Source organism: Labrus mixtus, chromosome 12 (genome assembly GCF_963584025.1).
Source record: "Labrus mixtus chromosome 12, fLabMix1.1, whole genome shotgun sequence".
NCBI lineage: Eukaryota > Metazoa > Chordata > Actinopteri > Labriformes > Labridae > Labrus > Labrus mixtus.
In genome coordinates this window covers 6,962,240-6,974,549 of record NC_083623.1, presented here as the reverse complement: position 1 = coordinate 6,974,549, position 12,310 = coordinate 6,962,240, and the positions used below count along the sequence as shown (strand labels likewise).

At 39.9% G+C, this 12,310-nt stretch overlaps 2 protein-coding genes across 2 annotated transcripts in view; one reads left to right on the top strand and one right to left on the bottom strand.

The window, feature by feature from the left end:
• Positions 1-190: 190 nt before the first annotated feature.
• On the bottom strand, positions 191-5,789 carry mtif3 (mitochondrial translational initiation factor 3). The gene is made up of 4 exons (XM_061051716.1): positions 5,667-5,789; positions 3,937-4,399; positions 2,087-2,238; positions 191-1,115 (listed from the first exon to the last, which is right to left on the bottom strand). Exons 2-4 carry the CDS (start codon positions 4,394-4,396, stop codon positions 876-878), a joined length of 852 nt encoding a protein of 283 aa, XP_060907699.1. The 5' UTR covers positions 4,397-4,399; positions 5,667-5,789; the 3' UTR covers positions 191-875.
• Positions 5,790-6,833: 1,044 nt separating this feature from the next.
• The window catches only part of LOC132984769 (adhesion G-protein coupled receptor G5-like), a 14,834-nt gene continuing 9,357 nt past the window's right edge, over positions 6,834-12,310 (top strand). Inside the window, exons 1-7 of the mRNA XM_061051711.1 lie at positions 6,834-6,996; positions 7,109-7,222; positions 8,104-8,244; positions 8,453-8,476; positions 8,743-8,835; positions 10,622-10,790; positions 12,205-12,310. The exon at positions 12,205-12,310 is cut by the window's right edge and continues 57 nt beyond it. Coding sequence (XP_060907694.1) covers positions 6,954-6,996; positions 7,109-7,222; positions 8,104-8,244; positions 8,453-8,476; positions 8,743-8,835; positions 10,622-10,790; positions 12,205-12,310 — 690 coding nt within the window. The 5' untranslated portion in view covers positions 6,834-6,953. The remainder of the gene's footprint in view (positions 6,997-7,108; positions 7,223-8,103; positions 8,245-8,452; positions 8,477-8,742; positions 8,836-10,621; positions 10,791-12,204) is intronic.

Genomic DNA, 12,310 nt, shown 5'->3' with positions numbered 1-12,310 from the left:
ATTAAGTTGAAGTGACACTTTGGTGACAACAAGCAGACACAACTTTCACTCTAGGTGACCAGGCTCTTAACTATGGCTAACTTTACGCCTCAACAGAATTTGAACCAGTGAGTTATATAAAAACGAACGCCCTCTTCAGCTGTCATACATGAGGTGTTGGAGATATAGAGACAAAAACAGTTATTTGGAGCATGATTTAAACCTTTTATTTTATTTCTGTTGTACCGTTTATTTCAATACCGGCCTTCATATGGGGTTTCCTCACTTTTACAGCCAGCCTCAAGTGGCCATTAGAGGAACTGCAGTTGTTGTCACTCTCATATTTGCTGCATTTTTTTTCCCGCCCTGGTTGTTCCTTCTTCGGATGGATACCCATGCTCATGTAATAAATACAAAGACAGCTTAACCTCTTTAAGATTAATGAAAGAACCTTCTTAAAGTCAAGTAGTAAAAGTGTTTGGGGGACAACTCTGTTACTTGACGTAACAGTGAAAGAAAGATGAAGGCCCCAGACGGGAACTTGAAAAGGTTTTGCCTCAGGTTGTCGTTGTGATATGAACTAACTAGCTAACAATAAGCAAACATTTAAAGTACAAGCCTATGAAAAGTAGCTAGTCAGATGTTAAGCTCATGATTGGCTGAGATCTTTTCTATTACAGATGTTCTAACATGAGGCTCCTCTCCTCCAAAAGACCGAGGCAGTCAGTGTAACTCAGGACCGATGGACCTTTCCCTTATTGCTGGATGCATCACTGTGCTTTGTTACATATCCACACAATACACCGTGAGCAGCCGGAGAATGATTTTTAACCAAACTGACACAGATGTCCCAGTATTCACTTAGTTTAAAGTGAAAATGTTTGACTTCCATGAGGTCACTTCTGTCCAGAGTCCTCTGCGTTGTCTACAGGCGCCGCGTTGCTCTGCGTGGCGTTCGGACTCGCGTCGTCAGACTGCAAGGCCGCACCTTTATTTTTCTCAAGTTGGGACAGTTCCTTGGCCGAAGGCGGCCGCAGGGTGCACGTGGCTGCTTGACCGTCCCGTATGGCTTTCGGCTTGGCAACAAACCCCACCAACACCTCCATTTGTCGGAGCATTTGCTCCAGAGTTGCCTCCTGTGGAAACAAAGTCAAACACAAAGTAAATGTCAGCACATTCACTAAAATGGTGAATACTATAGCGTTATATGGCGTTGGTGCAAAATATCGATACAGCAACACATCGGCCATCTTGACTCCTGTGACAAGTCTTTTGAATCACCGGTGCCAAATATTGATCATCTAATAAATTAAGGAGAAAACGCAGCGCTCCTAACAGACTTCTCCTGCCAATTCCTCTCACCGCCATGACTCCTCCCGGTGGCCATGAACGACGGTTATATGAAGGAGGTTAATTGGCCACGGAATGGAAAAAGACAGCCGGATAAAAGGAGAAGAAGAAGACAGCAAGAAAAAAAATGTCAGACAGAGGTGAAAGGAAGTTGAAGCGATGAAGCATGATAAGAGGGGAGAAAACCACATTGCGGTGATTAAAATAGACCCACACTTGACCTTTTAAGGGGTATGTCATATTCCTAAAGCCCCGTTTCCACCGAGCAGTCCGGTTTGGTTCAGTACAGTTCAGTTAAGTGTTCAAGAAGAAGAACAGGGACACAGTAAACAAAGGGTAACCTTTGAGGTTGGATCAGTACCCAAAAAGTAGGACTGTACGGACCCCTTATTTTGGTACCATTCCCAACTTTGGCAGTGGAAACGCCAATAAATGGGTACTGTATGGATCTGAACTGAACCGGACCGCTTGGTGGAAACGGGGCTTTATTAAGTTAATCAGATATCTTGATATATAATTCCACGCTTGTCTGTCAATATAATCAATTACTGCAGAATCTTTGCATCGGGATGTTATCGGCATCAGCATCATATCCTGAGTTTTCTCGCGATTCCCTTACACTGACATTGGACATCGTTCTCCTCTCTCATCACCGGACCCCTCTCTCTCTCTCTCTCTCTCTCTAATAAAAAGGTGAAACGAAACACGACCACAGGTTGTCTGCGAGTATTCACGTGTCGGTCCGCCCGTCCCTCACCATGTCGCCTGCAGGCTGCCCTCGTCCCGACCGCAGAGTGATTCGAACGTGGTGCTTCTTCTCCAGCATGCCCTCCGCCTGCTTCAGCTTGGTGGTGAGGTCGTGGGCCGCGATGCCGGAGGAGAAGGTGAGCTCTTTCACCTGCACAGGGGCTGCGGAGAACAGAAAGAGTCAAGCGCAATTTTTAAAAAACGAGTGTGTAAAAAAAACCTTGTGTATACTGTATTTAGTTTTTGATAGATAAGTGTTTAAACAGCTCCTGATGTGGAGCCTCTATCACAAGAATAAAGTCAACCTGCTGCCCAAAGGTTACTAAAGAAGTGGAGCAGTTTCATGGGAAATCAGTCTTGTGTGTCTTTTGTATAGAACACAAATAACAGTGTAATTAATTACTTAACTGTTTATTTGAATCAGGGACAGTGTACAAAAAAAAACATTAGTCTCAGAAGAGAAGAGATGCTTCGTACCAGATTTAGCTAGCTAGCTAATTTCCATCTGTTGTCCCTGTGCAGGTGATGGCAACAGCAAAATACAAATCACACACACACACACACACACACACACACACACACACACACACACACACAAACAAACAAACAAAGACATAGAACAATTTACAGATATTAAAACATTATGTACAAGTTTCCCTGAGAGATCTAAAAGGTTGTCGAGATGGAACATTAATGCTGACGAGACTGGTTCCTTAAAATCCATTTTTTGACTTCCCGGGTGAAAGTGCAGAAGTTTGTGCTAAGTTTAAGACTAGTTGGAAGACTATTCCATTCTTTAACATTCTTTCACTGTCAACTCAAGCAGCATCACTCAGCTTTACTTATTATGAACTAAGACCAAACACAAGCTCTGAACCGTGCAACTACAGATCTTCTGCTTCGAGAGAGAGGGACAAGATGACACTTTTTTTTTTAATATGCACTCCTCAATTGTCTTGATTCTTTGAGGGTAACGTTACAGCATGAATCGTCAAAAGTTTACGGCATTTCAAATATTTTTCAAAGCCCCAAAAGACGTAACCTTCCTTGATCGCTTGACTGAGGGCTTTTTATGCCTTTAGTTGATAAGACGGTGATCAGAGTAGGATATCAGGAAGAGAGATTTGGGAGAGATTTTGGAAGGAAGCTGCAGGTTGGACTCGAAAAAACCGTCGCTGTCCGCCTGAAGCGACTGCAGCCTCTGTGAACACGGGGCACGACCTAACCGTTAAGCCATCAGGCGGGCCCAACTTCCGTGTTTTAACAGGAAAAAAAGAAAACGAGCGAAATCCCTTACGGTGTTTCCACACATACACAAATCTTTTCCCACATTTTAAGCGGCGAGTTGCACGTGTGAACTCAAACGGGCCACGTTTTTCACGCGTGGCATTTTCCCTGCCAGCCCCCCCCCCCCCCGAGTAATATGTCCCGCATGAAGTCGGGGGTAAGAGGACGTGAGAACGCAGCAGGAAACAATCAAGGTCAAGAAATTCACCACCGATGGCGTTTATATCGAGCGACCGGTTCAATCTTCATGCACATAATGAAGCTGCTTCGAATCCTCTTTTCTGCTCGCCATCTTGTTCTTTTTGCACTCTCTCGTTCGTACTGTGAATGCATCTCATTCGACTGACACGAAGGCCGAAACTGTCCCCACAGCGCTGGACTCCGCTGCCTCGTCTGTCATCTCGGTTGTGTGTAAACATTACAGACTTCCGCGGCGTTTCATTTGCTAGACGTTTCAGGGGTGCATGCGTGAAAAGCGGCTGATGCTCCAACGTCATCTTGTGACCTCACCGTCACAGGTCGGGAACGGCTGTTTGAAACAAACGCGTGAAGAGGGAGAGAGGCCCCACAAACCTGCTTTTGCTTTCTGTTTCTCCCGCAGTTTCAGCTGCTCTTCGTGGATCTGTTTGCCGCTCATCAGCTTGTAAACGGGAGGATCTTTGTTCTCGCTGAGCAGCACCAGCTTGAGGCCCTGCACGTCCATTATTTTAATCACGTTTGCCCGGTGCATGGTGCCCAGATTCTCGCCCGTCTCGCTTATCACCTGTATCTCCCGCTGAGGGATCTTGCGCCCGACCGAGGTCACGGTGGCACTCGCTCTCGGATTCTGCTTTTTTTTTTTTTGCGCGCCGGGAGTCTGATCTGTGTCGTCCACGGCGGTGGAGAACGGAGAACATCTCCGCGAAGAGGCAGTGACGTTATATCTTCCGCCGCATATTGTAAATCCTGACGCTGGGGTCCTGTAGGCAGGGTGTTGGCCACACACAGCTCTCAGTGTGCGGCTCAGCAACCACCTCACACAACCTGCAGACATGTCCTGCAGAAGAAGAAAAAAAAGAGAGAGGGGACACAGAGGGGGACATCGTTTAACTCCACTCCACTAAAATTCACTTTGTTCATACAGCATATGTGATTCAAACATGCTGCACAAAGAGCTTGATTTAATATTAACAAAGAAACAGATGGGGAAAAAAAGAACAACATTCTGCAAGACTAAAAAATTACAGCAACAATGAGTGTTAACAAAAAGAAAAACAAAACATTATTTAAGGTAAATTAAGACAAAATAGACACACTTGACTCTTTTATCCTGAAAACATCTGGCTGACTAAAACATCCGCAATGCAGATTATTGAACATAATCAAAAACCAGACATGTTTGACTGAAGCTTTTTGCGTGTGAGAAAGTTTACCATCAATGAATATTATTAGCGTTGTGTGTTAAGTTTAATGGGAGCAGTGTGAGTTGGGCACTGCTAGTTGTTGTATGAAAAAAATTCATTATTTTGATTACTTGAATTGTACTCGGAAAGTATTGATTATTCATCCTGGCATCATTGGCAGCACCTCCTTAGAATCAGAAAAACACACAATGCTTTGACAGCCAGTTGTTTTTGTTGCCAGTTTCTCCTGCAGCTCTGCAGGCCAGACTCCACTAAAACATCTGCTAATTTAAAGTGTATTACAGCTTTCTTGTCACTGCACACACTCGATGTATCGAAGTAAGTATTTTCCTCAACAGTTCAGGATCCACTGTGTCATTCGGGATACAACACACTAACTTCTGTGCTGACTTCTTGAAGCATTAAATTCAGTAAAGCTGTGTGTGGCTGTCCTTACAAACGTGTGCAGAGCAGTTTGAGGAGGAATTTACCACGACTGTGAAAGCTGTATTGCATCATGAAGTTAATCAATAAATGTGCCGACCTGACCAGCAAACCTTCCTCATCGATGGCATTGTTTCAGTAAGAGCATCATGATTCACTGAATGTGTATTTTACATGTCAACACTTTATTGGTGTAAATTAGATAGGGGTCTGGAGTTGTCAACTTTAGTATGGTGACGCAACATCAATTCAATTCTGCTTCAATTGCGTGGTCATGGATACAAATGCAACTTGAATTTAAAACATGTCTGAGCAATTCTTACATTGTACAAGTTGTCCTAGAAATAAAAGCTTATTCTGACATTGCAGACACAGTGAGTTTCTGTGTTACAGACAGTAATGAAGGCACAGGAGGCTAAATTAAAAATGAGCGCAACTCGCCTGTTAGTCAACTTTGATTTTAAGCTGTTTACTCACTTTACTTCAATGTCGTGAAATCATGTTCTCTCTGTTGTTGCAGGGTGACTGCTGTGTGTCTCCTTCTTCTTCTTCTTCTTCCGTCCTATTCTTCTTCGTTTAAACTGGGTGAGAATTGACGCGACTTAATCACGATGCTGCCCCCTGCTGGACACTGCAGGAAAAGCATGTCGATAGCGACGGCGAGGCTGTGGTTCTCAACAGTAATATTTACAGTCTATGTCTATTTAATTTCTCAATTGATCTAACCTCAGTAGGACCGACCTATGGGACCGACCCACAACCAAATCAGATTTATTTAGGCTTGTGAAAAAAAGTGCAGATGAACCTCAGGCGGTACAGAACCTAAAAGGACAAAGTACAGGGGGGGGGGGGACATGTTTAAAAACCGCTTCTAGACTTTTTGACAATATTGTTTCCAGGGACACATTCGCAGAGCACTGAAAATGATTACAGTCCACCACCCACTTTTGGGACCCTAAGAACCATTGTGATAAAGAGTTGGTTTAACCACATGGTATTCTTATTCGACCCAAATAATCTCACTTTTCAGGTGGTTCATATTTCTAAATGAAAACAATACATATTTTTTAAGAATATTTCTGTAACCTGCAGGTCCGTATCAGGACTTATCCGCTGACACTCGGGTTCCTGACTCATGTCCCTACAGACTGAGCAACTGCCTACCCAAATGAAGATAATAATTCATCTTGTTAAACACTTTCAGTAGCAACAATTATCTCTAAATACTGAAATATAATAAATACATCAATAACAATTATTACACATGAGCCTTCTCTGTAATATAAGCCAATGTTTTTGAGTTAGTTTTCCCTAAAGCGCATCGTGTTTCATTCCAAAAAGCTGGTTTACATATTGATTTACATCTTTTAACCCAAACAAATTATTCTTTTTTTGCACATAACAACCACCATTCATTCCAGCACACGTTCATCCGAACATAGCGTGAGTTTACTTGTTTATTTGATTTTTATTTTGCATAGCAGACCGAACATCTGTGTTCTGTGTTCATCTTATGAGAACTTTAAGGGCTTAAGAATTTGCAAATCAAAATATGATGCGAGCAGCTATATGCAAAGTCTGACAGTTTCATAGAAGGATGAAGAAGGTTCATTATCTCTTGGTTCATTATCTCTGCTGCTCAGAGCTGTGGTGTTACTGTTACCAGTGAAGAGAAGGGTTATTTTTGCCTGATAATCCTTTACAGGAGTTTTTACTTAAAATTGTTGTGTCATCCTGACTGAGACTTAATGCCATCGACCCAACATGAAATGGTTGGCTCTGGTTGTTGCTGCTCTTTTGTGGATCTGTAAGTAAACACTCTTCAAGAAGAAAAAAAATCTATGGAGCTTAAAATTACATTTTTCTTCAGAAAACAAGAAACTGTTTTGTGTGACATTTTCTTTTTTAATATATTTCAGCCCCAGGAGAGAGCAAATGCAAACTGAGCAATTGTTTGAAAATGGGAAACAAAGCGTATGTTGTTTCTGACAATTGCAACGACGTCATCAAAGTTATACCCAAATGGGAGAAAAGTGAGTGAAAACTATCTAAAAAAACAACAAATTTTGTACTATTAATTTATCACAAAGTTCTCATGTCTCTGTATCCCCTTACATATTTAAACAGTAAGAATCTTATTGGTATTATTACAAAATATGTGCTCTATAATTTCAAGGTTGTAATCACAGGAATAAGCTAACAATTATTGCTTCAGATGATTGATTTTTTAGACCATACTTTTTAAGAATGTAGGATTTTGTTTCAAGCATCATCTGACCAACCCTTGGTGTACCTGTGTCTCAGTGCATGCTGGGATTGAGGCTCTTTATAGCCTCATAAACCAATAAAATTATCCGGTCAAATCCACTGTGAACAACTTGAACTTTACATAATCCAAATGTATTCTTTATTTTTCTCAAACTACAATTGCCCTTTGTAAGTATTCAACCCCTTGAAATGTCTTAAATGCTGTTGTGTTGATAGTCGTTCTTTTGATCTGTTGGGGGGTAATATCATTTTTCTTTAATTATTCGCAAAGAAAATTGAGAAATGTTTCTGCTACGAAACCAAAAAAATCAGTTGCAGCCTTCAGCATTCATGTTCACTTGTGCATCCAATAAGTGCATTTCAATTCAAAATTATTATGCAATATGATGTGAGCACTGTGTGAAGGTTGGTATACTTTCACAAGTCACAGTAGTTGTTACATTGTTGTTTGTAAGTAATTCTGCATTAAACAAAAACTGCTGCAGAAATATGCAAAATATATCAAATTGTATGACATTGACAGATGAACCCTAAAACACAACCTGCAAGTAAGTACAATATTTGAACACAATAAACTAGATTTGTTTTACATGGATACATCGCAGCAACATAAGAGTTGAATGATTTTGCTGTTTTGATCAAACAGAAAGGTGCAATCGAAAGTGGCCTCAAATAGAGACAGAGAACGATGCTTCCCTATTACTCAGTAAGAAATGGCACGTCAAGCGGAATCTTTCTCTCACTGTCCTGCTGGGGGAGAATTGCTGTAGAGAACTGGCCAGCAAAGGTGCTTTTACAACACTGTGTTTCAAATTCTTCATATATATATCTGTTTGCACATTTCAAACATTATGTTTGCTTGTTTTTGTAAATGTGTTTTGGGTGGACAGGCCCTTTAAAATATTTCAAAAAAGTTCTTCTTTAATAACATAAATATAAAATATACATACACAAAAGTTTTGTATTTGCTGATGTGGATTTCTCTTGCAATCCAGAGCGGCTGTGCTTCTTAACACCAGGTAAGACAATTTCTTTCATAATAAAACAAAATGACAAAACAAAATGAAAACAATGTAGTCTTTAATCCACTTACAAAATATTTATATTTCCAACAAATAGGCCTAAGTCTACTATTCTTCATTTTTTTCAAAATTTACTTTCATTACACTCTAAAATTTAGAGTTCACAGAAATTGTTTAAATATTGTAGCTTTTGACATGTGTTGTGCCTTGAGCTCTGTCGCAAAAGACTTACATTTCTTCTTTTTCTCTGAATCTTTACATAGATCCATCACCAGAAAGTTGCGAGGTTAAATCTGTACAAACAGACAAGGTTTGTAAGGGAGCATCATTCGATGAAAAAGTCTGCAACAAAAAAGGTTAGTTTCCTCCATACCCAAATAATAAACGTATGAATGTTGCTTCTGCAGCTCTACAAACGTCAACCAGCTCTGTGTGTGACTTTTATTCTCAAAGACCAGCATGTTAGCTTAAAGGGGCTCTACTGGCAGACATAAATATATTTGTTAGGAGTTGTTTTTTGTTAGTATAAAATAACCTGGGGAAAAAAGAATGTGCTTCTGTTAGCTTAAAAGGGGGGAAACAAACACCACAGTGAGCTTCCATGAATAACACTGTCAGTGTTGTTCCAATTGTCCAATTGTTCCAAAAGTAATTTACCTGCAATTTCACAAAAAACACTTTGTTTATGAACTGATATCTTTGAGCACAGGGTAAAATGTCTCTGCCTTTCTTCTCCCATCAAAGCTGATCGTTTGCTCTTACTGACATTGTTCCCTTTTTTCTAGATCCTTGCTTGTGTTGTACTTACTCTCTGATATACGTCGCTTTGGATAAAAGCGTCTGCTAAGTGAATTGTAGAATTGTAATCGCTTTATCAACCCTCAGTAAGAAAATTGGCAATCACACTGAGAAGTTGCAACTTGCCTTTACAACACTAAAAGACAATATTGAAACCATTAAAAAAAGCAACATTATTCAATTAAAGGCTTTATATGCGATTTTTCACACTTAAATATAATAGAAATCAAGTATATCCTCTGAAAATAACTCTGTGAGTCATGACTCTCCACAATGAGTGTGACACCAGAGTCCCACTGTCTGTGATGCTTTCCGAGTTTTCCGAGTCCTATCTTCAGTTTGTTTACATCGCCTTGACTGCAGATGCAGTGCGAATTGTTTTGGTTTCATGCTGGTGCTCAAGGGCGACATCTGCTGGAGCAAAAAATCGTATCGTAAAAAAGACATATTATACCCCTTTTAAAACAGTCTCTTGTGGTCTGAATGAAACATCTGTGCTGTGCTTTGGTCAAAATATAACATGAATCAAGCACCAGATGAGGATTGTGACCCTGTATAAACCAGGTCTCTCAGAACGCTCCGTTTTGGTGTGTGTGTCTCTTTAAATGCAATGAGCCTCCCCCTGAGTTTTCCCCGTAGTCTTTAGTTAGAATAAAAATGCCGGATCCGTGCAAAAGTTTTGCTCTAGGCTGGGGGTGGAGTCCATGGGTGGAGATATCAGGGAGGGGAGGGTATTTTTGTTTTACAACAATCCCACTGTGATGTCACAAGGAGAGCAAATTTGAAACGGAGCATTTTTCTCTGTGTTGTAAGACTTATGCAGACCACAAACAAAGGACTGGATGGGTTTATTTCACATTTTGTGGGTCGGTAGACACTCAGGTTACCCAAATATGCATGTCCCCTTTAAACATTATTGCACTTGGCTCATATTGTTATTTGCAATGTCTGTCAATGTCTGTCAACATATCAGAAGGGTTACACAAAGATCTTGAATCAGCCGTACATTGTCCGTTTAAAGACACCAGACTCCATTGACAAAAACAGTCATTTCACCTGCATAATACTGAAGTTACTAGTATAGCTGCCTCTGTCTGGTAAATGGAGGGTTGGAGATGAAAGTGGTAATCACAAACTTCACCACTACAGCTTAATAATTATACAAGTTGCCCTTTTTTCCTTACATATAACGGTATATATTACATAATGATGTTTATACTGAAAGTACAGAGAATTTATAAAAAGAAAAAAAAAAGTGGAAAGGTTACATTTATAGAAGTCACATTTTTCTAAAGTTGTTAAAAAACACTAAAGCTACAGATAAAACAAGATGTCTCCTCACAGGTCGACAGGACAAGTACATCGTCAACATAACAGGGACAAGTGCAACCTGTGTCAACTGTAATAAACCAGTGAAACATCCAGAAAAGGCATACAGTTGTGATGAACTCAGAAATAAAGGTGTATCAATTAACGTAACACGAGGAGAAGATCTGGACCCTGTTCAAGCTAGGTAAGACATGCTACATTCATTAATTAGAGAGAAAAATGTTAGTTGTTCATTGTCTCTGATAAACTAATGAAATAAACTAAACTGAACTTAAACAAACACTTCTCAATGCTTTGAAAACGCTGTAGGCTTACTGCTAATAAATGGACGTTAATATCTGAACAGCTTAACACTGGGGCACTCGTAAGCTCTCTCTGATAGAGTAAAGTTTCAGTTTGATTCTCTCTGATGGAGTAAAGTTTCAGTTTGATTCTCTCTGATAGAGTAAAGTTTCAATTTGATTCTCTCTGATAGAGTAAAGTTTCAATTTGATTCTCTCTGATAGAGTAAAGTTTCAGTTTGATTCTCTCTGATGGAGTAAAGTTTCAGTTTGATTCTCTCTGATAGAGTAAAGTTTCAATTTGATTCTCTCTGATAGAGTAAAGTTTCAATTTGATTCTCTCTGATAGAGTAAAGTTTCAATTTGATTCTCTCTGATAGAGTAAAGTTTCAGTTTGATTCTCTCTGATAGAGTAAAGTTTCAGTTTGATTCTCTCTGATGGAGTAAAGTTTCAGTTTGATTCTCTCTGATAGAGTAAAGTTTCAATTTGATTCTCTCTGATGGAGTAAAGTTTCAGTTTTGATTCTCGTAAGTAGTGAAGTGTCTTAGTGCATTGTCCCAAGTGGTACTTGTCATCTAATACATGTACGTTGTTAAGAGACAAAGTTCAACACATCATACTCTAAAAACCACAAATGATGGAGGGACCAAATCACCACAAAATGCCTCCTGCTAGCTCAAAACACACGATTTCAGCATGACAAAGGATTATATTTAAGGTGTATTGGTGTGGATTTCCTTGTTGTTGATATGTTTGATGATGAAGAAATTCGCCGTTGAGACTGACTTGCTTTCAAAGAGTATAATTTTTATTAACAGGCAGCATCTCCAGGCTCGCCATGGTTCGAAGTGGGAGAGACCCAGCCAAAAATGATCTCCCCCGAACATACAGAGACAATCGCCTATATGCACCCAAAATATCTGCTTTTCGTCATGGGTCATAAAAAACATCATGTAACACATCCATATTTGGCAATTCCCTTACACAACACCTTAAAGTAAACATTCAACTTGAGGGGACTCCTAAATGTCCTTCAGATACAAATTCTCTCCAGATGTATACGTTATAAACTTAAAGGAGCAGTATATTCTCTCTGTCCTAGTTACGTCAGACACTTCAGTATTCACACAATATTGCTGGCATTTCTGATATGAATGTATTTGAAACAGGAACAATGTTCAAGGCTATTCTGAAATAATAACTGTATGTTTATATTCAAGCTTTGACTTGAAAAACTTGTCGGTAAAATCTTTTTAAATTAAAGTAGACTATTACAAATGTGCATACATAAAAGTCTATCTCATCTACATCAACAGTAACGTCATGAAGAAAATGGGACAACTGACCACCTCTATCAATACATCTTCAGCAGCACTGAATATGGGAGAAGGAGTCACAGGGATCATAGTGAGAGAAACTGAT

What these genes read in the sequence shown, in the direction of transcription:
- mtif3 (XM_061051716.1), bottom strand. Translation starts at nt 4,396, where the DNA reads ATGTCTGCAGGTTGTGTGAGGTGGTTGCTGAGCCGCACACTGAGAGCT. An exon ending in GAAACAGAAAGCAAAAGCAG is followed by an intron (nt 2,239 to 3,936) that starts GTTTGTGGGGCC and finishes TGTTCTCCGCAG; the next exon opens with CCCCTGTGCAGGTGAAAGAG. An exon ending in GGCAGCCTGCAGGCGACATG is followed by an intron (nt 1,116 to 2,086) that starts GTGAGGGACGGG and finishes TTGTTTCCACAG; the next exon opens with GAGGCAACTCTGGAGCAAAT.